This window comes from Ornithodoros turicata, chromosome 3, assembly GCF_037126465.1.
Source record: "Ornithodoros turicata isolate Travis chromosome 3, ASM3712646v1, whole genome shotgun sequence".
Taxonomy (NCBI): domain Eukaryota; kingdom Metazoa; phylum Arthropoda; class Arachnida; order Ixodida; family Argasidae; genus Ornithodoros; species Ornithodoros turicata.
The window spans coordinates 89737537-89764423 of NC_088203.1; the positions used below are offsets into that span (position 1 = coordinate 89737537).

Sequence of the window (26887 nt, forward strand, 5' to 3'; positions counted from 1 at the left end):
CGAAGGTGTTCCCAATCCTTTCGCTCAGTTCTGGTTTTCAGTTTCATGGGACGCACGTGGCTCTCGTAGTGTCTCGAACAGAACATGCATGCCCTTCTCACGAAACTAAGGCACGTAACAAGGTACGCGTGAAATTCGAGGAGCAAACATCGCACCGTTCGGACGCCTAACGTCTTCCGCATTTCCGAAGTGAAATAACCGGTCGGTCGCGAGATTGAGGAGCATCAAAACGTGCCTCCTTTTTGATTGTGTAAAACGTCTACATCGTGTAACAATAAGAAATTTTTCCGATAACAAACCGTCCACTTCAGAGGAGATGCAGTGCGGAAACGCGGCGCATATGTGGGCAACACTGTCAAGATCCATTGACGCCACAGAAAGCACACACTCATCCATTGTCGATTTGAGCAGAGCGCCAATTCTGTGAACGCAGAAACGGACTGATTTGTCGGCATGACTACTTGAAAGCGTAAAGAGAGTCCGGAACTGGCATTCGGGTGATGTGACAGGCGCTCAAACAAACGCCTCAATTCCTGTTTGGAGTGCGGGGCTAAAAATACGCCTCATATTCCGGCATCTCCCTCGCCCCCAGTCGTAATAAAGAAAAAAAGTACAATAAACGTTCAAGAGTGAAAGCGGTACTTCTTGTTTGCCCTTCCATTGGTTACTTTCTCCGATGACGTCACATCCGAAGACTCAGGTTCAAAAAATTGGCGGAGAACGATCCCTTCCCATACAGTTCGAGACAGACATATCCCGGTGCTTGTGTGGTTGTTTTTGAGACTCAGCTATGTGCATGTTGTATCTGTTCGTGAACCCGAAACCGAAAGCAGACGAGTACCTCCTGGTGATTGCGAATGTGCGTGACGAGATTTTTGTGAGACCGACGCGTGGATGTCACTTTTGGGACAGGAATCCTCAAATTGTTGGCCGTAAGTGCATTGCATGGTTCAATACATATGTAACCGTACATACGTCTGCTGATTTTTGCCCATATGATTATTTTGTTACTATTATTTATCGTCCACTTTATTTTTAAATTTGTGTTATGATCGAACGACGGCGACGTCATCGCGCAAAAGTAGACAGTCGCGAAGTTATGCCCAACAGCAGATTTCCCGCTTTCTCCTGAAAGTCTGACATTTATAAATCATACCGTAGACCATAATCCGGTGAACTTTCAAAAACTTCGTGGTTCATTTTCTACGCATTGCAAAGTTACCAGAGATGCATACATTATAATCATAAAGCTTTAACGAAGCTTAAGGTCTAGCTAGCCCCCATTGTGAGAGATATATCGTTCTTTTTACCAGTGGTTGGCTCCGAGCGTGTTATGTAGTGAAGTTCCCTCGCTAGTGTTCCACGCCGAGACTGGGAGGTGGCCCCGGTTTCGAATCCGGGCACTGGCTGCGCTGTCTAAGTGTTTTTCCCGCGTATTTCCTGAAACACTGTAAGACAAATGTCGGCACAGTTTCCTGTGAAGTCGGCCCAGGAAGCACGAACCCCTCCTGCAATAGTCGTGACGTCGACCTGCGCCTGACCGTGGCAGACTACGACAAGCAGTTCGATCATGACCACCACCACCACTTCTTCTTGGTGTGCTACATGTGTGCTTGCATTGGCTTCGAAATTAAATAGAGCAGTGACATGTCTATGGTGCGTGGTTACAAATGAACTCATGTTTCACTGTTACTCAAGCGTTGCGGCGCTTAAATTTGCTTTTATGAGGAAGGCAGACATTTAGCGCCAGCCTTACAGCGTTTATCATCAAACAGCACGCTGATGAACATGACTACGGAGCGCAAGACGAATATGAAGCGTCTTATGAACTTGTTTCGAGGCCGCTATTAGGTGAAATACGTTTAACGTGCTTTAATAGGTAAATGTGCGACGCGAGCAAGTCGTTAAAGCGTGGCTGCATAACACGAATTACATATACGACTGCAATACGACACGATTATTTCTCTGCACAGTAATTGAATGAACACGAAGGAAACATACGATACACGCCTTGAAGGAGTGGATTTTATGTTTTGCAGAGTTCACTCGAGGGATGATGAGGACGTGAAAAGTACAGATATAATGCGATAATGCGCCAGCTAACAATACACGCTACAAAGAGGGTTTCACCACGGAAAAAAATTAAATCACACATCATTCCGAATGGCGTTGTTCTTAATTTCTTGGAAATAGGAGGTGTACGCCATTTTATAACAATATCGATGTTAGTTACCCCCAAAATGCGTAGTGTCACGCTCTGTCCTCAAATCAGAAGCGACAATTTTATCATTCGGCTCAACGTTTGGCGATGAAAGTGTTATGCAGTAAACTTCTCTTATAGAGTCTGTGGAATTATACACATATTCTATAATATAATATAATAGTATAATATTCTATATTATAGCCCCGATCAATAATAATTATAACCCCTCGCATATGTATAAATAAACCTGCAGCGTAGTAATGCAATCGAATTCGTAGTTCTTCCCCCCCCCCCCGGCGAAAAGAAAAACTTTTAGCTGAGTATGAAATGAAGAGGCATTGGAAGAAAGAAACGCCAACAAAGAACGACGAACATTATAACTTGTTTTGCGCTGACAGATCCTCGTCAGGCTTCTCCGCTACTTTCTATTCAAAAAGGCTATACTATACATTACGTTTTTTTTTTTTTGTTTTTTTTTTTTTTTTTTTTTTGCTATATACCATACAGTCTATACTATACAGTCATGCTGCTCCGTTGTTAACATCCCATATCATCATCACTTCTCCTTCGTTTATTGTGTGTATTGTCATCAAGCAGCGGAACTACCTATGAAGGTAGTTCTATTGCTAACTGTAGGATGGGCAAGCGAAATCTTGCCCACATCACATATCAAAAATAGCACTGCCCTCGCCCTAAAAACGAACAGCAGTTCATCGAATAAAATCGAAGAGCGAAGGTAGTTCATCATTTATTGTTCTCCCTTGTTGCTGTAAATATGGTTTAACAGACAGGAGGTATGACTGAACTGAGTCAAGGAGACAATGCATAATTATGACGGTGTGAATGAATGGAACTGGGTGTAGAACCAAATTACGACTCGGTCTCCATGGGACTTTTTCATGAGCAGACACTGATTATTCAATGTCAATGTCGCCAATGAAAACGAAAGAAACTGAAATTCAAATAACTTCGGAAAACTGAATTCACAAACACAGAGGCCGTACTCAGCTGGAAAAGTCCTGCATCGTGGAGATACTGACTCTCCTGCTTTTTTTGAAGCAGTTACGAGCAAAAAAGGGGTAAATCACCCTTCCAAATGTCGGGCGCCTTGCATTCAATATGAGTTGCTGGGTCATTTCTCGCAACAGAACCTCATTTGCAAATTCTTTCTTTCGTTATCCTTTGCCATAAATGCCAAGTCAACTCACCCGCGAAATCCAGCAGTAATGATTTAGTAATTCAAAGTAAAAAGTAATTGACTACAATGTAATTCAGCAAAACACGAAGGTATGGAAACGTTGTCACCGAACCTTACCTAACGAGGGCTGCGGTTTGCAGCATGCTAGCGACATCACCATTATAGGAACGACGAAGTGGTTGGTTGGTGGCGTTCTTTTGCGAAGCGGACAAGCCTGTCAATATGGCGGTATGTTGCCCAGAGATAATCGTTCGTCCTGGGTCGACTGCACAGGGAATCATGCCGGCACCTCCCTTCAATATATATTTGACCTATTTTTACATCATAGAACTTCAGTCCTTATTGTAAAGGGGCTCATTATTTCATTCCCCACATCACCACCAGCAATGGGGTACAGTATCACCCCTCGCGATGAAACTCCCCATTCATCATCCCCCGAATAAAGTTGTTGTCGATGTTGTTCTGCCTTTAACGGCTCTTAGTTGTATCTAACTAAAATAAAATAAAAATTGCGTAATGCAGTTTGGAGTGGGGGACGCTATGAACGCACAGATGAGGCAGGTGATGGCACACTCACACAAAAAAAAGAAAAAGAGAAAGACGCCATCACACCCACAGATCTTGCATCGGAAGATATTTTCCTCAGATCGGGCTGAAACTGATGCCGGGACCCAGGTCACCCTTCGTTGTGACCTCTCTGGTGACTCGATGTACAATGCTGGACAAAAGTTTACGGAACAGGCTCCGGTGTATACCTTCCTCAGAGTGACACGATAGCAGTGAAAGGGACCTTACGGGCTTACAGACATGGGCCTAGGAAGCCCAGTCACCTGCTTCCAAGTCCGTGCTTTACCATTCGCTGCTAGCGTGTCACTCTGAGGAAGGAATGTGCCGGAGCGTGTTCCGTTAACTTTTGTCCAGCATTGTATAGCCGAGGAGCACCGCCGAGAGTTCATGATCTGGCCCTAATAACTTGACTCAGTCACGCGCAATAGCTTCGTCCTAAGATAGCGTTTCATCGATTCGTCATGGCTTCATTCGCAAAGTGGCTATAGGAGCTGATGCCAAAGAAGGACGAAGTCCCCCTACAAGGGGTACTTGTGGGCAGGAAACGGATGGTTTGTCCGCAAACAAGAGCTGCTAAACTCAATAGCGGAACCTTCACTCGAGAACCATCCATTCAAGGAAACAGCTTCTCGAAGACTAAAGAGTCGGTTTGATTGCGTAGAGCATCCGAACTTACGAAACCGTTTCAGAACAAGAAAAGAAAAAGAAAGGAAATGTGATCTCGACGTAAGTGTGCCAACATAAAACGACGTAAGACACGGCCGTCAAGTCCCTGACGGGAAAATGAAAAAAAAAAAAATGCACACACCGCCGCGGGGAGCCTCGACTATGTAGACCAAACCCATTTTCGGAACACACGGGTCCTTGAAAGGGAGGAACGAAAGAGAAATGCGTTGTACAGCGTATCTCTGGGTTGTAGTGGTGAGTATATGGCAACATATATACTCGGATGGCTCTGCTCATGTACGAATCCCTTCTGAAACTTTTTTTTTAGAAATATTGATTGGTATCGAAGTCTTCTCACTATCAGGGAGTCTAACGTATGCAATGCGCGAATCCCGCAAAACAAACGACCAACGTTTTTTTTTATTATTATGGCCGGCACTGTGTATACGTGTAACTCATGCGACAAAAAACGGTGTGATCACGCTTTATAGTGTGCACTGCTCACCTGTGGCAATTATAAGTTTTTATATGCTCAAAATATAAAAACTGATGTGGCTCAGGCTAGTACAGCAGAACAGCAAAGGCAACATTGCACATAATGATGATAGCATGACGTGTTTCACCGCAAGAGTTGCGGTACCTTATCCCATTACATGTTTCTCAATTGTGAATTTTAGCTCATCGTACGCTACCGCGTTTGCGTACGTAAGGGATAGTGTAGTGGTTCTGCGCAAAAATGCGGGAAGCTCTCTGTATGTTTATTATGTTAATACTTTTTGTATTATTATTATTAACATATATGTATATATGTTACTGCATCGTCTACGTGCGCCAATACCAAGGATTTGGCTGTTCTTGGGCACGTTAATAAAGGTATTATTATTATATTATGTATATTATTATTTTATATTATGTTTATTACACCAAAGCAAAGGCGATAGCGTACGGTGCACTAAAACTCTTTATTATATGAGATTGAAATCAAATTGATGGAGCACCCACGCACGCACAGATGTCAGATGGGCATACACTGTAGGCATTGCGTCATCGAGTAGTTCTTTTTTTTCTACTATTTCACCACCATCATCAGCAGCAGCGCAATGATCTCGACAGACGCTCTCAGCGAAATGTCTGTCATTATAGCCGCTCGCACCACATCACACACGCAGTAGCCACCTCGAACAACTTCAGTGGCAAACCAGCATTGCTGTCAGTTGCGTGCGTTCTGGTGTTTCCCTTTTAAAAATAAAAAAAAATGAGCATGAAATAATATAACGAGTCTACCAAGAACCATAACTACATCTTCTTTTAAGAAGTGTAACTTCTAAGAACAGCGCGACTTTAGATTGGTGAATGTGTGTTTAAAAAAGTATTTACAAAAACAGGCTGGTCCCGTACCCCAACATATTGCCACGCTTATTGTTTGCTAACGGCGGTAACACGCGGCGTACATCATGAACTTTCGTGAGCACTCTGTCTACCGCGCGAGCCATCTTCGTTGTCGGGCATAAAATGATTGTTATGCCCCAAGCAGGGGCATTCGAAGAGCCAAGTGTGCTCTTGTGCTTATCTCAGCAACTAGCTGAATAAAGCGTTCGTCAGTTGTTCATCGAGTCGACATATCTGTTTCATCCGTGACAATAACAGCTTTTCCACAAAATCAAACATACACAGACGCATGTGTTTTGGAACTAATCAAGCTACCGGCAACGGTGGATAAGGTGGTGTCCGTCTACCGCACCCCAAGGTAACAACACGTAGTCTAGTTGCGCGTCGGTGACAGCACCTCCACACACCCCAAACGGGGGAAAAAAATAGAATATCGATGTTAAGAGGGCGTACCAGCTCTCCGTCCCAATGTATTTCCTATGGAACATGTTTTATGCTTTTTCTCGGTAACCACCACGCAGATTTTGACACGGATGGTTTCACTATAAAGAGGAAGACGAGATGAATTAAATAACGCAGAAACAATTCTGGAACATGTAGTATGTATTTTACTGCGACGTCACGAATGTGAAAAAAAATCACAATTTTTCTCGTCCGTCTTTGAACAGGTTTTTATTAAACTTCTATAACCATTACGAAAACAATCTCAGATTTAATTGTTCTCGAAATATTTCAGGAATCGATAGACACCAAATTTATATGTCTACCACTTTTCGTTTTTATAGAAAATGACCAGAGCGCTGGTAAAGTAAGACAACACTCCCCAACAATGGAGAGTTGCTCTGCGCACTGCGCAAAACAAGGGGTGCTTCGCGCAGTGCGCGGAACCACCACGCTATCCCCTACGTACGCATAGGCGATAGCGTACGATGCATATGCACTAAAGCCCGCTAATGACACAGATTACAGACCCCGCACCAATGCACTAGAAAATCACCCCACGAAGCACAGCAATTTTTCCCCTGGTGGTAGTGAAATTTGAACGGTGACAGAAAAAAAAAAAAAAAAACGCACTGCCAGCTCACGAAGGCCAAAGAGCGTCTAAAAAAGGTGTACTGACAGCGCTTTGTCACGCATGTTAAACGTCTTTAAACAGTAATAAAACGTCCTATGAAGGAAATCAAACAGACGGCACCGGAAAAGAGAATGAAAGCGTTGGAGGTCAAGGTAAGAGGAAAATGTCAGAGCGATGAGGAAAACTCTCGGACTTGGCCGCCAACGTAATGCCCTTATCCTCATATGACGTTTATTGTATCAACGATGTGGACTCACTGACTCTGCAACTACGTCACACGATACGGTGACCTTTGCTGTCATTTTGCCCAAATAACATGATGTAATTCTGTTTAAAAAAATGGAATTCGATTGAACTTTTCTGACAGCGTATTTCGATAAAAAAAATACGCTGGAAATTAACATCCACCGTTGACAACACTCAAGTGATAGTGAACAAAAAGAACAACTAAATTATCAACGATGATGTCGCGGGTTGTTTCACGCGCATATTGTATCAACGACGTGGACTCAGCAGCTGTACGTCACTTGATTCGGTGGCCTTTTCTGTAATTAAACTGTAACTAAAGTTCTCTCACTCCGTCAAAATACAATTGAACTGAATCGAATTTTACGTAATGCGTATTTCGACTGAAACATGCGGTAAATTAACGGCCACCGTTAGCAACATTCAAATTATAGTGAACAAGGATAATAATTTATTTATTTATTTATTGTTAACACGTTAAAAGCCCGAGGGCATTACATAACGGAGGTGGGCACACGGAAAGGATACAGAAAAAATGAGGAGGAAACAGAGTGAGAGATGAAGAAAACAAAACGTACAATATGCTATAAGTTATGTACATATAAACAGAATACACAACAGATATGCAATACATACAATGCAATATATAACACACAATAAAATATACAATATACACAAGGATACACAATACAAGTTAGCACAACGAAACACCTAGTAGGACAGCTACAGATTGCTTAAAATGAATTGGGTCAGTCAGGGTAACACAGTCACCGGGGAGGTCATTCCAGAGTCGAGATATGCGAGAGATGAAGGATTCGTAATAGTAATTACTCCTGGAGGAATGAACTGCGACTTTGAATGGATGATCGAGACGTTCAGAGACGGCGCACGATGGAGAGTTTAACATTAAATAGTGCAAAGATGTGTTATGAAATATTTTATGGAAAAGGGAGAGTCTGGATAAAGAACGACGTAGGCTTAACGGGGGTAGGGAAAGGGATTGCTTCATTGCCGTGACGCTGAAGTTAGTGTTGTAGTCGTTGAGAAAGCGTGATTCTGGACGCTCTCGATGAAATTTATCAGAGTTGCGTGGTAAGGATCACATATGGAGGCAGCATACTCCAGTTTAGGTCTTACCAGGGTGTATAGTGTACGCTAGTTTCTTAACTGATGGTGGTGCTAGCTTTAGACTGCGTTGTAAGAATCCTAACGAGGAATTAGCGTTAGACATGATGTAAGCGATATGGTTTGACCAAGAGTGGTTAGTTGTTAAGATAACACCCAGATACTTAAATGAGGAGACGCGCTCAAGGTCACAGGAACCAGGATGATAAGGTACAATGGTTGGTATTCGACGTGTGAACGACACAATTTTGCATTTTTTTGAGTTAACAGGTAAAAGCCAATTTAATTAAGCCAATAACAATATTGGCCATTAACATTTAATAAGCCAATAACAATTAAATTATGAATGACGACGCCATTAGTTGTTTCCCACGCAGCCACTACAAAGAGCTGACATGCATGTTCACAGGCATCTTCGGAGGATGATGTTGTTGATGATGATCAAAAGCGAAAAAAAAAATTGAGAGAGAGGGGTCGGCCATGTTCGGAGGATGAGGAATGTCACTTCACATGCGTACCGATGTGATGAGTTTTGATGGTGAAGATCGACGAACAATGCACAAAACACAGGTTCGACCCCGGTCGAGGACGGTATAGCAATGTGAGGAGGTCAACATTGCTTCCAGCATGTGTCGGCGATTTCCGATGCACGTCAAAAGAACCCCAAGTGGTCGAAATTATCCGCTGTCCTACCCTGCGAAACGTCTTGCACGTCGCCACACAAATAGGCTGACCGACTTTACGTATAAAACTACTCCCAATTTGAATAGTTGCACGTGCACTCGAAGAGCAGAACGTCACAAGTTCAGTTACTGTAAACGTATTTTTATTCCCGATGTATTAATTTTCGCGAATCGCGCATTCAGTCATCTGCGAAGTTATTCGGGAGTATTTAATTTCGGGGCTGTTTCCTCTCACGGGATAAACGTGAAGCTGTGTTCGCGAGTACAATTTTTCGCGACTTTTTAGCGGCCGCGAAATTCGCGAAAATTAATACATCGCGAATAAAAATTCGTTTACAGTATTTGAAATGTGACGCGTAGGTATTGTATATGGGTAAGTACAGTATCGCCTGTGGCGATGGACCTCCCCACTCTCCAAAGCCAAAATAAAGTTGTTGTTATGACGCGTGCCTGTTGAGGAGGCGCCAGTGGCAAAAATGATAATGGTAACAGAAAGGCGTACGTCCCAGTTACCGTTACCGTTACGTACTGTTACCGCACTCCTTGTGATTTGAACAGGGAGTGGGACGGTTCCACTCCCTGTTCAAATCAGGAGTGCGGTAACAGCACCATTATTGTACAGCGGGCGGCGTTGACCGTGTCATATCGGTTGTTACAGTGTAATAGCGATAAAGCAGCCCTTGGGCAGGTCTCATCACGTAAGAAACGATCCAATTTTAATTCAAAAACACTTCGAAATCCATACACATTCTGTCATGACGACACGCGAGCAATCTCCTTAAAAATAATAAATAAATAAATAAATAAACGAGTTATTTATTTCCGTTGCGCAACGGTTATCGTGCACGCACATCTATCGGTATTACGAGTTGGATCCTCCAAGTTGACCCGTGACACCGACGTTCCGGCCACTCGACTGAAAATCGTTGTACAGCACGTGGGACAACACGGAAATGGTAGCGCAACAACTGTCACCCAATGTGTTTCGGAGAACGACAGGACGGGTTGTTCACCTCCCATCAAGTGTGTTTGTGGGGCGACCTCCATATTCACGGGGAGGAGGTCACGTGTTACCGGCACTGCATCACATGATCGATGGCGTGCCCTTTTATAGGTGCCGTGGAAAAGAAAGAAAGAGAAGAAAACACGGAACCGGGCGCTTTTACGAATACGGGGATGATGTGACGGATTTTCGAAGTGAGAATACGTTACGCACGACCTCGTCTTCGCGGCGTTGAAACCTTATTGAGACTATTGAATTTTTTTTACATGTTCCCGAAGCAGTCGGTTGATCCGGCCTACAGAAATGAAATGGCTGGATTCTACTGTGTAGAAAATGTGTCTCGATGCTTTCCCCGTCGAAATGTCTCTGGTTTCCTAATAGCAAACAAAAGACATGGCGGCCGCTCCTTATATATGGCTTCGTAAGGCACTTTCATGGGATGGAACAAAAGTTACGCGATACCCTACCCAGGAAGGAGAACCGATTCAAGACGAGCGTCTGTAACCAAATTTACAGTCGCATGAAGTAGTGCAATCTTCACCGAATCCCTGTCGTCCCAAATCGGAGGTGAGATAGATGCAGGGGATTTTTTTTTTTTTTTTCGTGTTAGCGCCGCGAAGCAACTGTGGCTGTGGGCGGCGTACAGACGGGGACTGACGGGGAGAGGACAGGAGTAGGGAACAGGAGGGTTAGTGTGCGTCCTGGGCCGACTTCAGGGGGAACTGTGCCGACATTCGCATAGAACGTCTTCAGAAAACTCGGGAGAAACCTCAGACAGCACAGCCGGTGGTAGGATTCGAACCCACAATCTCGCAGTCTTCAGCACGACCTTGGCTACCAGCAACTCAGTCATGCCGCTGGACATGGGGGAATTTCATCAGGTGGAATCGATGCTTCCTCTGATTAACACTCTGAGTAACATCAACATCTCTACTGTTTCCCTGTTTGGAGAATCAGCATTATTTTTCAGACTCTCCACAACGAGGTTAAAGGCTACGGGCCCATTCAGTTCGTACAATCATCCAATACAAGTAACTTTAAAAACAATGCAGTACAGGCAAATGTAATGTGTACGTGGAAATAACGGTACCCCTACCGAATCAGTTGCAACAAGTTACTCTTATGTATAGCCTTTTGAAAGCTTGCAATGAACCGTTCTGACAAGTTCAAATCGGGTAATCGGATTAAGAGGTAGGAAATTCGGAGGGTAATAATTTCTCGGCCATAATCTGTTGTAGTACGTGGCTGGCAGTATTCTCCAGGGTTTCGCGAGGAATAAGTGCAGGTACGATGCTGTATTTATGTATTGTATTTATGTGTATTTATGTATAATTGTCAATAAAATGTCTCTTTGGGCTAGTTACCTAACAGTTTACCTTGGAATAAAAGCGCTAAAGTCGACGAACGGACACAGCGAACAGAAAACGGATGGATACAACAGGGCGCTCTGTTTTCCGTTCCGTGTGTCAGTTTTACAGGATATAATTTTCTATTAACCCGAGGGCCCGTACCTGTACCAACGATACCTTATTTAAACGAGTTTCAGGAGCCCTTCCCCATACTAAGTTGCCGTTAAAAAAAGGGGGGTACTAAACTGTATGGTACAAAGAGCATTTCACCATTTTGAGGAGGAAGTGCACGGTAATACCCTTTTAGTAGACCGTTTTTGCATCTCCGACACGGCACCCGCTACGGCATTGGTCTCATGGCGCATACGCGATGTTATCAGAGCATCGCTAACGTATATCGCCGGTACGCATCTCCTCGAGGAATTGACCTCTACCCGAGAAACATCATCATGACGTTGGTAGACAGACTGAAACCGAAACAAATCGGAAGGGGAGGGCTGGGTTCCACGAATGGGCACTTGTTCCCTGCCTCCCATTGAAAGAAAAGTAGGACCCAAGACCGCGTCCCTTTCAGGGGCCACCTTTCGTGCGCGACCTTGTTTGCCCCTAGCTTCGAGCATAGTTCAACTCTCCCAAATTGGTGGCGCTGTCGAACACTATGACGTCATTTGTTTACAAACAGTGAGAGATCTATAGCGTACCGTGTTATCGGAAACGTGACACGCCGGCTGAGGGGCTCCGCGAGGAGAATACGACGACGACTAGGCCATCTACGCGAGAAGCAAGCAGTGCGGCTCCTGTAGCATTTTTATGCTTATCAAGGTGATTGCGAGTAGCCCTCTCGTGGATCCAACGAAATGGATTGCGATAACAGAACTCCTCAACAGCGTAACGACAAAAGGCTTCACGGTTCAGGGTTCGAGATTTGCCATGCGGGAGCGTTACGACGTTAATTAACCGTACCGTCTCCTTCCGCAGTGTACTAGAACGTCAACAGCATTAGTCTCGCGTATCGTGATATCGTTTTGGATTACCGTACCGTGTAGCGTAGCGGGCTATCGTGTACTGTACCAGGATTCTGGACTCGTCCAAAGACTATGAGATAGAATTTATTTTCATGCGTGAGCATTAGAGTCCTGGCTACGAAAGAATCGCGGCGTGGTATGTCTGTAGCCACGGCGCGCATGCGCGGTGAGTGTAGAGGAAAGGCGGGAAGGAGAGGGCGCGTGGAGAGCAGCGCAGCAGCGTCGGCAATGCAGCTGTGGTGGTCTACAGGTTCAGACGTGTCTCCGTGGACGCGCATGGGTTACGAAAGCTGTGCGGAGGACCGGCGGCGAAAGAATGGTGAGGCCGTGAGGCGGCGCCGCCAAGCTGAATCGGACGAAACCCGAAAGGCTCGTTTTGCTGCGCATGCTGTCTTGCGTTAGCGTTGTGTAGGGTCGTGTGAAGGAAGTTATTTGCACACGGGGCCCCTGACAAAGCCTAGCAGAGACCACCAACATCTTAACTTTCGACCGTCGTCATCTCAACAACTCATCTCATATCATATTACCTCGCCTCGCGGCGCGGCGGGCCGCGGGCCGCGGCGGGCCTCGGTGGGCCGTAGCGCTTGTCGTCAAGCGGCAAGCGTGTCGAGCGGCAAGCCACAGCGGCAGAGAACAATGAGACGCGTCGCCGTCCTTGAAGTCCAAGATCTTGACGGCGGGCGGCGGAAGCGGCGCGCGCAAGTGGCCAATCAGACATTAGCCTCAGGTTAAGTCCCCATCCGGTCGCGCCAGTTTTTGGGAGATCCGATAGATGGCGGCACACATAATTGTTCAGATCATAGCTCAGATTGCTCGTGTGGATCGAGTTCGGCAGAAGATAAGAGGATTGTCTCGTATGTTAAAAACATAATTCTTGTCTGAGCGTTCAACATGCAAAACACAAAGAGAAGTGCCCACCAGATTGATGAGCTCCCCATTCATCATCTCCATATAAAATTGTTGTTGAGACTGATGAAGATGTCAGGTAATATGCTTAACGTTCGCTCCTCGTTTCTGGGTGCCTTGTGAGGAGAACGGCGCTGCGGTGCGTTCCAAGAGTATGAATGGCGCGTTGGATTTTCATAGCCTTCGAAGCGATTGTGGAAAGATTGTTCGTTGTTGCTGCGTTCCGCATATGGAAAGCCGTCCTGAGGGTGGAACACGTAAGGACGGACACAACAAAGCACCAAGTTGCCTTAAAATATTAAATATATAAAGATGGTAGACGTGGAAAAAGCCAATCGTATAGCGACGGGACGTTTTTTAGTGCGATACATATTGCACTGAACCCGGAATTAGCTTTCATGCCTTCCCGAAGGACGAGAAACAACGAAAATTTCGGTGTGTCAAACTCCGGATTGGGAAACAGCTCAGGAAATATGCGATGGTGTGTAACAAATAACTTCACCAACGAACATTTCAGAACAGTAAAGGAAGACAACACGTATATGGTCAGTAGAAACGCCCACAGTTTCAGCTAGGTGCTTCTTCGTTGACGTTGTAGTTCTGACGTGGTGGTTGCCCCTTCGTCGTAACCCATGTACGGAACAGTTTCACTTGTTCCTGGGTCACTGGGTTGCTGGGTCGCTTGCTTCTCGCGAACTACATTTCCAAACGTGTGTACGCACATAATTCCAAAGGGGTGCTGTTGTACTCCAAAGGTGTTAGCACAGAAAATGCGATCGTGAAAACCGAAATTCCATCACACGTATGATTGATTACTATGGCGTGACGTGGTTAGGTGCAGGTAAGGGTAACGGATGTACTTTAGTTACCACTTCCATTTTCGTTTGCTACATTTTCGTTTCCGTTATCCGTTTCTGATACCAGCCTTTCAATTTCGTTTCAGTTACGTTTCCGTTACTGTGTCCGGTAATGGAACGGCTGTTAGAGAGCTGCGGGAGGACAGCCCGTCTGGCTCTGTCAGCACTCAGTTTTCTCCAAGTGCTGCTTCGGTGTCAAGCGTACACACTACACAAGCAATTTTACGTCGCTGGGATGTGCACAGCTTGTAAGATTTAAAAAAAAATGTAGAAAATGTAGGAACATGTCCTCTGTCTTCAGCCAATCTGAGTCCAGCAACTCAAGATTGGCGTGAACTTTATTCAATGTCACATTCATCGGCGGACGCTTTCAGTAGTGAATAATACTGTCATAGCCACGGTGAAATGAAAAATAAATAAAAAATAAATAAAAGTCGTATGCTTTCGTCCTCGTGCTATGGTGGAGTAGAGGGCGTGGAGTCTATGTTTTGTAAGTCCCGCGTGTTGGCGTCATGGAGTTATGAGGACTGGGACGAGTAGGTAAGCGAGGGATGCACTCTCGAGATCATTTCTATGCTCGAGATCCAATAAATATCGCGCTTTCTTTCCATGCTCTCGTACAGTATTTAGAGCATTACAGGGAATGCGGTCGTCAAGATACAAGAATAAGATGAAAAGTCACTCAAATGTCATCGCACAATAGCAATAGCCATTACCCGAATTCAATATACAGGGCGATAATTTTCGTTCCGTTTCTGCTTCTGGTAATGGAGGATCGTGGTATGCGTTTCCGTTTCCGTTATCGTTACCATCTCCAATTTCGGTAATATACCGTTTCTGTTTCCGTTACCTTTCCCTGGTTGGATGTGACCAGTGTGCCTTCCACGAATACGGGACGCATCCTTCACACAAGTTTTATTGGATTGGATTGGATTGAGGTTTGACTGGCGCATGAGCAATTAAGGCTATAATTCGCTCAAGTAAATACCACATAGGACCAATGCGGCGAAGCAAAACGATGTTCGCAAAACCTCCCTGCAGAAAAAGCATAGGTTGGCCGTAATTATCAATGATGAAACCGTGTCATCAATTTATCGATAACAGTATGGAGCCAACCCACAATAACGTCTACAACAACGACCACCGGGTGCTTGAGAGGTTTTCCCTTCGACTTCTTTCTTTCCTCTTTTTTTTCATCAGACAACCAGTCCTCAAGCCCATGCTATTTCCCGTGGTGTTACACTGCTGTTTTGTTCCAATCGTTTAAGATGCTCGTTATAATGTTGCAGCGATGGATCTGGCCGAGGGAAGAGCAGGCGGAACGTGGATGGGAATGAACGTCACGGGCAAGTTCGCGTCTCTTCTCAACATCATCCAGCCACTCGACGATGTCTCGGGAGACAAACTACCAAGAGGTAAGAAGTCTATTGTCTGTACACTCTCATTGTAGCCTTCACTATATGCAGGGAGTTTCTTTTTAGCTGTAACAAATTTTCATAAAAAGGACGCTTTTACTTTTGTCATTGGATTAGTCGACTGGGCTGCTACAAGGAAGCAATATTTCTTCTCAATCAAGGGACTAATTAACGGAGATATTTTAATCAGCTTTGTAATTATTGACTTTAGGGAGCATACTGCAATAGGCCTCTACCCGAGGAACGTCATGATGACGTTGGTAGACAGACTGAAACCGAAACAAATCGGAAGGGGAGGGCTGGGTTCCACGAATGAAGACTTGTTCGATGCCTCGTATTGAAAGAAAAGTAGGACCGAAGGTCGCAACCCTTTCCGGGACCATCCTAATCCCCTCAAGAGCGTGGCTTTCGGGCGCGACCTTGGTCTCCTCTAGCTTCGAGCGTAGTTCAACTCTACCAAATTGGTGGCGCTGTCGAACACTACGACGTCATTTGTTTACAAACAGGGAGAGGTCTATTGCAATATTAATGTGAACACTGACGAGTGGTTTCGGTTTCTTCAATGAGCCTCACAACGGATTACCGTTGAGTTGCATGTGTCCCACTTGAACGGTAGCATAGTTCATACGACTACAGCTCGTCTTGGAGCCACCCATGTAAGACTGAATTGCTCGCAATACAATAGTGCCATAATCGGCAGTGTAGCCAGAAAATTATTTCGGGAGGGGTTCTATGGGAACCTTACCCATGGGGAGGAGGATTTCACTCTCGTTTCCCTTTCCCAAAAGCACAATCAAAGGTACGGTTTGGGGAGTTTTGAACCCCCCCCCCCCCTTGGCTACGCCACTGCCATAATGCAGCATGATGTTAAGAGCTGTCAATGTAGCCTTATTGAAAACAATATTGTCCAATTCTCATAGGTTGCATGTTGGAAATTATGACCCTCACATGTAGATAAGACCTGATGCCCTGAGTCCGATGTCCATGTCCAGCATCATTCCATGGACTCAATCCCAGACAGCTCGTGCTCTGAAGTGGTGTCGCCTTCTCCAAGTTGGACTATCACGGGAGGGATGTCGTTGAAGACCATGTCCACTCGACGAAATTCCTCCTCCAGGCACTCAACATGGGCACATGCTCTTTGCCAACTCACTGGCCGCACATTCCTTACGGCAATCTCAAGCAAACCTCGAACGTCGGCAAGCCTGCCAGAAGCGTTTCTTACGGCAACTTCATCCTTCACCTGTCCCCATATATCAGCTCAATGGGGTTGAACTCAATGAGATATGAGGGAAGGCGAAGCACAAGATGGCCTAATCCTCCGCCATACGGTCTACCCTGTAATGAACGTACTTCATAGGTTTCTCCCTGGAAACAAGTTGTGGGAGCTCAGCCTTCTTCATATCACGGTTCCATTCCACTCCTTTTGAGCCCAGCCACTGCTGTACGTCAGCCTTCCTGGTTGCACTTGTTGGCATGCTTTCAAGCATTGTCCAGAACGATGACGCTACCACCTGGGACCCGTTGAAGTCAGATCGGCAAACCGTGCCTCAAACCTATTCCCATGCCTCTACGTCATCGTGCATCATTTCGCTTGCTGTGTGCACCCTGTTCGTTCTGCCTCTGATACTTTTGGCGTTAATTACCCTGCAACGAGTTTAAATACAGGCGGGTCGATGTAGCATACAAGCGTTGGACAAAAAAGGTTTTACACCGGGTGTCACTGATTTATCCGTCCAAAAGATGGCAAATGACGTCGTCAGTAAAAGCAGGAATAGATCTATACACAGACGACATTACTCCGATGATTTCGCGATGTTTGACACCACAGAGCTTTTCTTATGTATGAGCTATGAATATAACCGTAGAACGAAAAGTTTTAGTACGTCACGCTCTTCCGACGCTGCTTCCTGACACTCCGAAACCGACCAAGGACGCACGGTCGGAGTCGGTCCAGGACGTGCGGTCCCCGAAAGCAACATGCCGCAACGCCGGCTGGCAGACCGCTCGGAAATAACACACCACCACCAGGGCTGGCGAGAGAAATTACGGGCCCCTCGGGATGACTTCGGACGAGTTCTGCAAGAGCCCCTCCTCACGTCTCCTGGTGGTCGTCGGGCCATTGGGCAGGCCCCTGAAGAGACACGGGCCCCGGGGCTGTATCCCCGGCTACCCCCCTCAGGGCCGCTCAGGGCTGGCCCTGACTACCACCACCAAAACGTATTCAACGTGGCGAGTACTAGACCAAAGGCGACGCAATAAAGTATGCTTTCGGACTCATCCAGACTTCTCCAGGACAGTCGATTCTCTTTCTTTTGTCCGCAGCTGGACGCGTATCGAAAAAAAAAAAAAGTTCTCGGAATGCTGATGGACAAAGAAAAGAAAAAAGGAATGCTGTCGTAAAAGACTGAACGAACTTTTCCTACGTACCCTCTGGCCTGTTGGCTTGCAATACCAATGAACCCTTAGCCCTTCAAGTACCATGCAAATGATGAGGACGGTGCCAAAAGAACAATCTCTGCTCGAAATATCGGCAACTCTCGTGATGATGATGATGATGGTTGAAAGAAAAGCTCTCGTCCTGAGCTTCACATTTGCTTACCGGTTCGCTGGATTTTCTACCCTTCGACATTGCGCATCCAAACATTTAGATGCATCCAAAAGCTAGTTTGAGTGCTCACGTATTCATGTGTGCACGGGAACGAGAAAATGCCACCTGGTGGCTTCGTGATGAAATTCACGTCAGCGGAAGCTGCATCTACAAATGATCAAATAATGGCCAAACTCCCCTCATAAACAGCTTTGATTGAACGTCTCCTTGCAGGCAACCTGGTAGTGAGGTACTTGGAAAATCAACAGGACGGCATGACGTACTTAAAAGATGTCCGCAGGAAAGGTGACCAGTTTGATCGATTCCTTCTGGTAACAGTGGACGTGAGGTAAGCCTTTTGCCACTCCCGGCAGTACTGATGGGCAGTACTACTCATCACACGTTATGGCACAACAGGCCTTCTGCACAAGATGCGCGAGCGTCCTGCTACACCAACGCCCAAGACGCAGTTCCTATGCAGCTCACTCCAGGTAGGACACACCTTTGTGCCCACATTTCCAGCGCTCCTCTCTCCCGTTATCTGCAATAATGAGCCTATACGGTACGCGTCCCCTCATAGCGGTATTCGTACGTCTCAGTGCGGATATATTCTGTCACGGTATGTAGAATTATCGGGGTACAAAAAAGGGGGGTGGGGGAATGCACTGCGCGACAGTCTTATAATGTGACAGCGAAATAAAATGCAAAGTGTCAGAAGAGTTAGATGCACTCATAACAAATAGCTTGACAACATAACACATTCGAAGCTAGTTAGTGCACAGAAATTCTTCTGTCCCTTCTGATTCCAGGAGAAAGCGAGGCCTACGGCTTTTTGTGTCCATTAGAGGGCCACTAATGCTTGTACTGGCCTGATCAAAACCTGGGTGTTCCAGAATCTGGGACATTCCGGTTTTTTTCAGGCAGGATAAAGGCAGATCCAGTCAGGAATCAACTGGAAGAGACCTGAACGACCCCGGATTCATCTTGATCCGGCCTGATTAAAACCAGATCCGGGCTGATCAAGCTTGATCCGTAATTTTTGTACGGGTTCGCTGATAAGTCACGTACGACGCGACAGATGAATCTCATCCGTTTTGAATTCCTGTCAAAGTAACGGTACCTTTCATCACGCGAGGAGAACGTTTTGCACTTTAGTACCCCCTTAAGAGCAATGGAAGGTGATACAAAAATGGTTACCCCTACTAAATCAAGAGAGCAAGAAAGATATCATTCGGAATGGTTTTTGGCTAAGGGTGTGTTATGCGGTGAAGTTCTGGGTAAAGTCGGCCCAGGACGCACATTCCCCCATAGCGTTAGTCGTGACGTTGTGATGCCGACAACGGCGAGCTCTTTCATCAGTACCCCACCACCATCAGCCCGGTACACGGCCTCGTTTTCCTCATTAGCGTGTTCACGAAAGGTTCAATGCAGGGTTCCACGTGTTCGGCAACAGCGACCCGAGGCACCCATGGAGAAAAGTGACGGAGACGAAGCATCTTTTTGCTGACACTGTTCTCGCCAACGCAAAAGTCGGCCACAAGAGGGACCTTGTGAAAGGCCTCTTTGGACTCATGGACAGCACAACGGAGTAAGTGTAGCGGTATTGCTGGGAAAGCATAGAAGGAAATGTGTAATTGGAACGGGAATAGCGCATGGCGTTTATTGTTTATTTATCGGTTTCAACCTATTTCAACCAAATGCCACTTCGTCTCGCTGCGTGATTTTCATCGAAAGGCTCTGAACAGACACCCACTGGTTGAAGGACTGCGTTTTGAACAGTGCTAGTAGCGTGCACGGTTGAGTGACGACTTCTATGTAACGAGTAATAAGGTTGTAGAGGAGGTGGTGTTCCTCTATATGAGTCCTGACCGACTGGAATGGCCCAGCGGGCAGGTGTCCTTCTCCTCACGCTAGGACGGTGCCGGTAGAACTGACTGGCAGGCGCATTGGGGTAAAGGTAGTATAGGACAGTGGTACGCGGCAAGAGAGGCACGTCTTCTCGTTGTCCACGGGCCGCCATATCAGTTCTTCCCCTCAGACACGGAGCCGTGCATGCACTTTAGGTTCGCGTCGATACCATGAGGAAGACGACACATGGACGTGTGACGGCTGGGCATACGGCTTGTGGTTATGGCAGAGGGTAGAACAGCTGCATGACGGCATGGGCAAGCGCGATGTAAGCAGGGCGTGTTCCCGTTAAGGGCTGAAGTAGTGTGGGCGAGGGTCCGACAGTACCGCAACCGGTACATGAGCGGCGAGCTCGAAGTGTTGTCGCCTGGGAAAGTGCCGGGGAACACCAGCGTGAAGCACGGGAAGACCTGCAGCGGAACTCACTGTGGCCTCCGTGCGTGTCCACTGTGGAACGTTGGTCCCGGTTATTCTTGGCCACAACTGAACGGACTGTCAGGATCGTGTGTCGAAGCCAGGAAAGTTGACGGACCGTGTTCCTTGTGTGGGAGATACGTGCGGGGCGGTCGACAGCGGCGTACCGCAACCGGTACAGGAGCGTGGGACTCGGAAGAGTGACGCTGGATGATCCCCGAGGAGGACCATCGCGATGCGTGAGGCCACGCGAAGCAGTGAAGGAGTCCGTGGCGTGTTGAAAGATGAGCCAGGCGGGAGTGGCGCCGAGAAATGCGAGGTTGTTGAAACAGCGTGGAGCGTCACCGCAAGCGAGTCCTTGGAGGAACAAGACAACCTTCTTTTCAGTGATGGCTTCCAGAGTAACGCGTTGACCGATGCAAAATTTGGGATGGTGAAGGGCCGAATTACGCCGAGCGTGGCATTCTTTGTTCGGGTCATCAGACGTAAAAAAAATGGGGGCTTATTGAAAATGTTCTACTTGGCATTGTCCACGTCTTGCAACAGAAAATAATAACAATTGGGTGTTTACGTCACAAGACCAACTGAGATCTGCAACAAAAAAACTGTCCTGCAGATTGAAAGTAATGCACACAGTTGTCCTGTGAATAGAGTTTGAGAGAGAGAGAGAAAGACACGTCCTTCTCAACTTCGTCTCCAGATTGGAATAGAATGTAGATCCCTGTGCCGCTAAGCTCCTCAATACACTCCAGTCATTGATTCTGGCGCTTTTGCAAACTCAGAAAATTTATCTATACGAGAGCCTGAGCCCTCAGCACTTTTGCATCACAGTTTTCATCTCAACTGCATTCGAGTTTCGAAATTAAAATTGAAAATTAGTGGCACCACTGCGTCGAAGAGGTCACTAACCGCGCACTGCTCATGAAGTACGGCGGCAAAACTACATCGCATGCGCATTGCATTGGGTCTAAAAAGTGTCGACTATGTAGCCATCAGGAGCAACAAATCATTCACGGGAATGTGGATCACTGTTGCTCGACGAATTGTGGATTATTTCCTGACAGCCGTTTACCTACCAAACCAATTTATTGTGATTTCGCTTGCAAACTAAATATACTAAAAGTATTCTGTAACATCGCTGGGCTTGTAAGCAACAAACTGTTAAAGTGCCACTACGGACTAAATCTCGTGTCCTCCGAATCCTACCAAAGTTATGTTACTGCTACCTTCTTGTCTCACTTCACATTCCTGCAGTCTGCATTCCTGCTTGTTTGGGCTCTACGTGACGCGAAAGTTAGAAAAATTGATTTCAATTTTAATTTTTAATTTTAATTTTATTTTAATTTTTATTTTGAGAACTGTAACGTAATGTTAGGCTATGACGGAGCGCCCGACTCTCATCTGGCAGCGTTGTTGCCCTTGTGTCTTCCTGGGGGCTCACACCGTTAGCGGAGCACCACGTGACATACCCTCCGACAGGCCTTCGAGAAAACACAAGGAGGGGGAAGACATCTCTCCCATTTCCCCCTCTTTCGATCAGTGTCACGCGACTTCTCCACCACGTGGCCCTCCCCGGACGCCGGAGACTTTGCAAGGAGTGAACGCTCTCAGCAGAACATGACATCACACATCACTGTGTGGGCAAGACATGACGTCACCTGCTTCTCGCGTCATTGAAACTCATGGAGGCCCGCAGATCTTCAAAAATTGACATGAATGCACAACGCTCACAAACAGGATTGAAATTTCGCGTATGTATGGTCCTTGAGGTATACCTTCTTTTCATGGACTAAAAAGATGAACGCCGTTTTCAGAGTCTGAGCGGCACTTTAAAATACATTGTTAACATAACTGCCTAACCCCGGGAATTAACTCGTCTTCGAAACAAAACGAAGACTATCGTCTTCGTCCTTCGACAAGAACTTCCGACACTCGACACACAATATAGCGCTGACGAAAAGAGAGACGAAAAAAATGTAGACCTCCACCTCAAAAATGGGTATTGCATATTGCTGCTCGTGTGCAATAGTCATCGATTCGCTACAGGGTGTGCTTATTGAAGCCATTCTTCCTGATATTGTTTTCACATATATTCGAGCGGCATATCTTCTAGGTATCTCTTTCTTCACACATTTCGTCACAGTGCTTACGCCAATGGCTCTTTTGCATTTCTTCCCACAGACACTATCCGGACGAACAGCTCATCCGTGATGCCGAAGGTCGATCGGAAGAGAGCCTCCGAAAGCTCAGCTCTGTCTTTGTGCGTGTCGACGAAGAATGCTTCGGATCCAGGTGTAGTCCTTTGGTACCTACTGGGAACAGTTAAAAAGTCCGCACCAAAGCTGAACTAACACTGTTTTTCCTGATCAAGAATAACTACTAATGGAGAAGGGACAAGACGCACGCTTGCTGGTGAAGCATGACGGTGATGGTGGTGAGGGTGAAGCATGATGGCAGAAGAATACCCTAAGACACGGAACGAAGAAGACTATACGATACCACACAAGTTCTGAGCGTGTCTTCTTCTTCCAACATAATAACCACAAAGTTTGCAATTGAAATACTTTACACGCCATTACGGCAATAATTGTATTTTCGTCCTTTAATAGTATACCACGGCAGAAGGACGAAGCTATTCGGGTCTTGGGGCTGGAGGTCAGAAATGGAAAGTAAATACATCACAGAGCAATGCCTTACCGGTAAAGCATTACATCTTGTTAATGAGTAATGATTTACATTATGTGGAGCAGTAGTGAGTAATGTCATTACGTTTTTGCAGAGTGATGCGTAATAACATTACTCGTTACTTAGGTCGAAAATTCAGGCGTTGTGTAAATCCACCTGTTATGAGCTGTGTATGGTACGGACAGGAAATATACCGAAGCTTTTATTTATTTTATTTTTCCATCTCTTCCTTCTTTCACCTTTTCTTAGTTTATCCTTTATTTCCTAATTCTTTTCTTTTCTTTTTGTTTAATTTTTGTTTAATTTTATCTGTCTTTTACTTATTTTTCTTGTTCTTTTCTTTATTTATTTTCCTTTTTTTGCGGAATAGCAAGCCGACGTCCCGTTTGGCTTACCTTTCCTCCATTTTGCTTCCTTCTTCTAATAAATATCCCCCCCACCACCACCACCACCACCACCACCAAGCTGGTCTGTCCACGTCACCAGTCACGGATCAGGTTACCAAGGTGCAGGACATGTGGAGTGTTTGAACTCATTCTTCTGTGATTGAATCATAAGGAATACTGCTCTCACCTCTGGACGAAATCATTTAGCGATTTTGTGGAAGCTCCGACCGTCACTAGTAATGTGTAACGAAGTACACGACCAATCACGTCCCTTTACAAACACGTCAATCAATCAGATCTCAACACCGCATGGAACTGTGTTAGAGGCTTCCGGAAAAACGTAATGCCTTAGTGATGTCATTAGTCGATAAAGGTAATAATTAAATTGGACAAAACCGGCATTAGTAAATGGCATTAGTAACGGATTATTAAAGGGGCACTACAATGCAAAAAACAACTTGCTCTCAAATTGAAGTTCGTGTTTCAATTAGTATAACGCAAGCGAAATTAGTTCACACAGCGCTGAGGTTTAGAAGAAAAACGCAATGAAAACAGAGCCGTCTTTTGCGGCAACGAATGGGATCCCCAGGAGGCAAAGATTGGCGGCATCCAATGAGACAGCAGCAGAAGCGCGCACATACCTATCGTGGCTGTGTGGATTTGGTACGGGTCTGATCGTAGCGTTCCGTATATGCGTGGCATGATGCACACTGCTTCATTTCTCAATACCGACTCACTGAATTGTAGCCTACAGCAGTTCTCGCATATGTTCCACTGAAAACATTTATTTATCCTTCGGACGGCGGCGCCAGTTCGCTTCACAACGCGCACTATGTTTTTTCACCGGAGCTATCTGCATGGCGTGGCACGCGCGTGCACGCGCAGCATTAACTAGAAACACCGATGCACGAGCTGAAACGACGTTCGCTGCTTAGCGCCGAAGCAAGAAAGAGTCCCGTATGTTTTTGATTGTAGCTTCGTAACGGAATCAAAGTTTTGAATTATGATAACAAGTACGAAATTAACATAGCGTGGAACGTGATTTGAATTGAACTTGTTTTTGCATTTTTAGTGCCCCTTTAAGCATGCAAAAGTAATGAGTAATGCAATGTATTACAAAATCAATGTAATTTCCTCAACTGTTCCCGCGGAAAGATGTGAGGGAGTTGGAAGTATATAGTGAACCAGCCTGTTGTTCTGGTAAACTGGAGGTGCTGTTCCCTTGGCCTGGGTGATACGGGTGGGTCCGGCCCAGAACCCAGCGAACTGCGAAGTGTTTACTCCAAATCACACGCCGCATCGATTACAGACGCAAGTGTTCTCTTGCAGAACCCACTCCATCATTCTCGTCGACGCCAGAGGGGGTGTCGACTACGTGGAGCGTACGCTACAGCAACCCATATCTCTGGATAGCGAGGTTCAACCCTGGGTGACAACACACCTACAGTTTGGAATTCAGGATCCTGGTACTCTCATATCTCGCCTTTGACCTCGCCTCCCTGGACACAGCTTAGTGACGACTCCATCTTAGAAGCTGTTAACAGTGTAGTTTTAGTCACTGTCACCGTATGTCACTGCTCCGTAACTTCGAGTGCGCTGAATAAGTGTATTTATCAAGATCCTAGAATTATAGAATGAAAGAGATTTCCATATCGAACCAATGTACGAGACAGTCGAGGTGTCACGCACTGGCAGACAATCACGACTTGTTTCAGAAGCTATTTTGTGTTCTGACATGTTGTCTTTCAAACAGGTGTGTGTGTGTGGGGGGGGGGGGGGGCGGTAGCGAGCCGCACGTAATCGTACGCTAGGTAGTGGGCAAAGGACTAAGCGCTGCACGGATTGATTGCATAGTGTTGAGTAAGAAGCAAAGTAAGCTATTCATTAGTCAAAGAGCGTTAAAGTGCCATCCGGCAATAAAAATTGTATTAATCTTGTTTCGTATTATGCATCAACGCCACTTAAACTCCGTTAAAGTGCCATCCTGCAATAAAAACTATTAATCTTGTTTCGTATTATGCATCAACGCCACTCACACTCCGTTAAGCTGCCATTCTGCAATAGAAATTGTATTTATTCTATTTCGTGTGCAACGTCGCTCAGACTCGGTTCGCAAAATATAAATGGCTCCAGTGACAATTACGCAGTTTCACAGGTTTTCCAAACTGTTTCCTAAAGAATGTTATCCCTCTTCCCTTACCTGCTTCTCTTTGGCGCAACGATTAGTGAAGGAGCTGTTTCTTCTGTATTTTTTGATAATTTTCTGTATCCCAGCTGTTTTCTTCTGTTTGCTTGAAAGCATTAGGGAATAGCAAGCCCACACCGTGGCTAACCTTTCCCTTCCCTTTTTTCTTACTTTGCATTAAACATATTCCCCCCCTCTTTGGCGCGTGCCCCCGTTTTTACAAGTTCCTCGTCGGTTTCCCATCGAGCTTATATGTATGTGCTTCGTGCGTTTCAGTATTTAGTAAATTAATATTCCTAGTATGTCTTGTGTCCTTCTTTGTTCCATTTGTCTCCCACGCTAAAGCTTTTTTGATCACAGAATTTATATTCGCTAGCAGGCCTGTTGGCACGAACTTATCTTGTCATCTCGCCTATTCTCATGTTGCCTAAGTTTTTTTCTGCGGAATACCTACCTATCTCTTAGCATGGTCACCCACCCCGATCTGCACGGAGCATGGCACGGAGTCCCATTCCGCCTAATGTGTGAAACATGTAGCGTGTTTGTGGCTCACATACTTTCAAAGAGAAAGAAGCCACTGTAGGTACAATAGGTACAATTCTGTAACCCAATGAGGTTTCATATCTCACCGCTTCCTGTACGGAATGAGCCGATGCATTGCCGTGGAGCAGACGGACACCCTTTGTGAGCTTCCCAGGTCCCCCAAGGTCGCCATTTTCCCATGTATTTGTTCCTATCCCGATGCGTGCAATGCTGGAGGCCGCCCTTAGATACCCCATTGTTACCAGACGTTGGCTTGCGTAAATTGTAGCGCGCTAAAGATCCAGTTGAAGCACAATCCAAGCCAGGCCAGGTCACCGAAGGAGAAATGGACGACTGCAGCGCCTGCGGCGCCTGGTACGACAGGTACGCTATGTGATGCACGCAGCCGTGCACTAGATCCTTCCGATCGCTCAACACGTTTAAAAACGGACCAAAAAGTGAAACACGACAGAGAAAGTTGTTATACGCG

The 26887-nt window shown here is 45.9% G+C and overlaps 1 protein-coding gene and 1 long non-coding RNA gene across 2 annotated transcripts; one reads left to right on the forward strand and one right to left on the reverse strand.

The window, feature by feature from the left end:
* Window positions 1-762: 762 nt before the first annotated feature.
* On the forward strand, window positions 763-26174 carry LOC135387455 (transport and Golgi organization 2 homolog). Its single transcript, XM_064616645.1, has 7 exons — window positions 763-932; window positions 15582-15707; window positions 18532-18646; window positions 18715-18788; window positions 19729-19885; window positions 22801-22911; window positions 25020-26174. Exons 1-7 carry the CDS (start codon window positions 791-793, stop codon window positions 25177-25179), a joined length of 885 nt encoding a protein of 294 aa, XP_064472715.1. The 5' UTR covers window positions 763-790; the 3' UTR covers window positions 25180-26174.
* LOC135387456 (uncharacterized) lies at window positions 22727-26554 on the reverse strand. Its single transcript, XR_010421126.1, has 2 exons — window positions 26505-26554; window positions 22727-22928 (listed from the first exon to the last, which is right to left on the reverse strand). It is a non-coding gene; the product is annotated as an uncharacterized LOC135387456 (long non-coding RNA).
* Between the last annotated feature and the right edge of the window lie 333 nt (window positions 26555-26887).

Coding starts and splice junctions, on each gene's coding strand:
- LOC135387455 (XM_064616645.1), top strand. CDS start 791: ATGTGCATGTTGTATCTGTTCGTGAACCCGAAACCGAAAGCAGACGAG. Junction 15,708..18,531: donor GGGAGACAAACTACCAAGAG/GTAAGAAGTCTA, acceptor GTCTCCTTGCAG/GCAACCTGGTAGTGAGGTAC. Junction 22,912..25,019: donor GAAGAATGCTTCGGATCCAG/GTGTAGTCCTTT, acceptor GTTCTCTTGCAG/AACCCACTCCATCATTCTCG.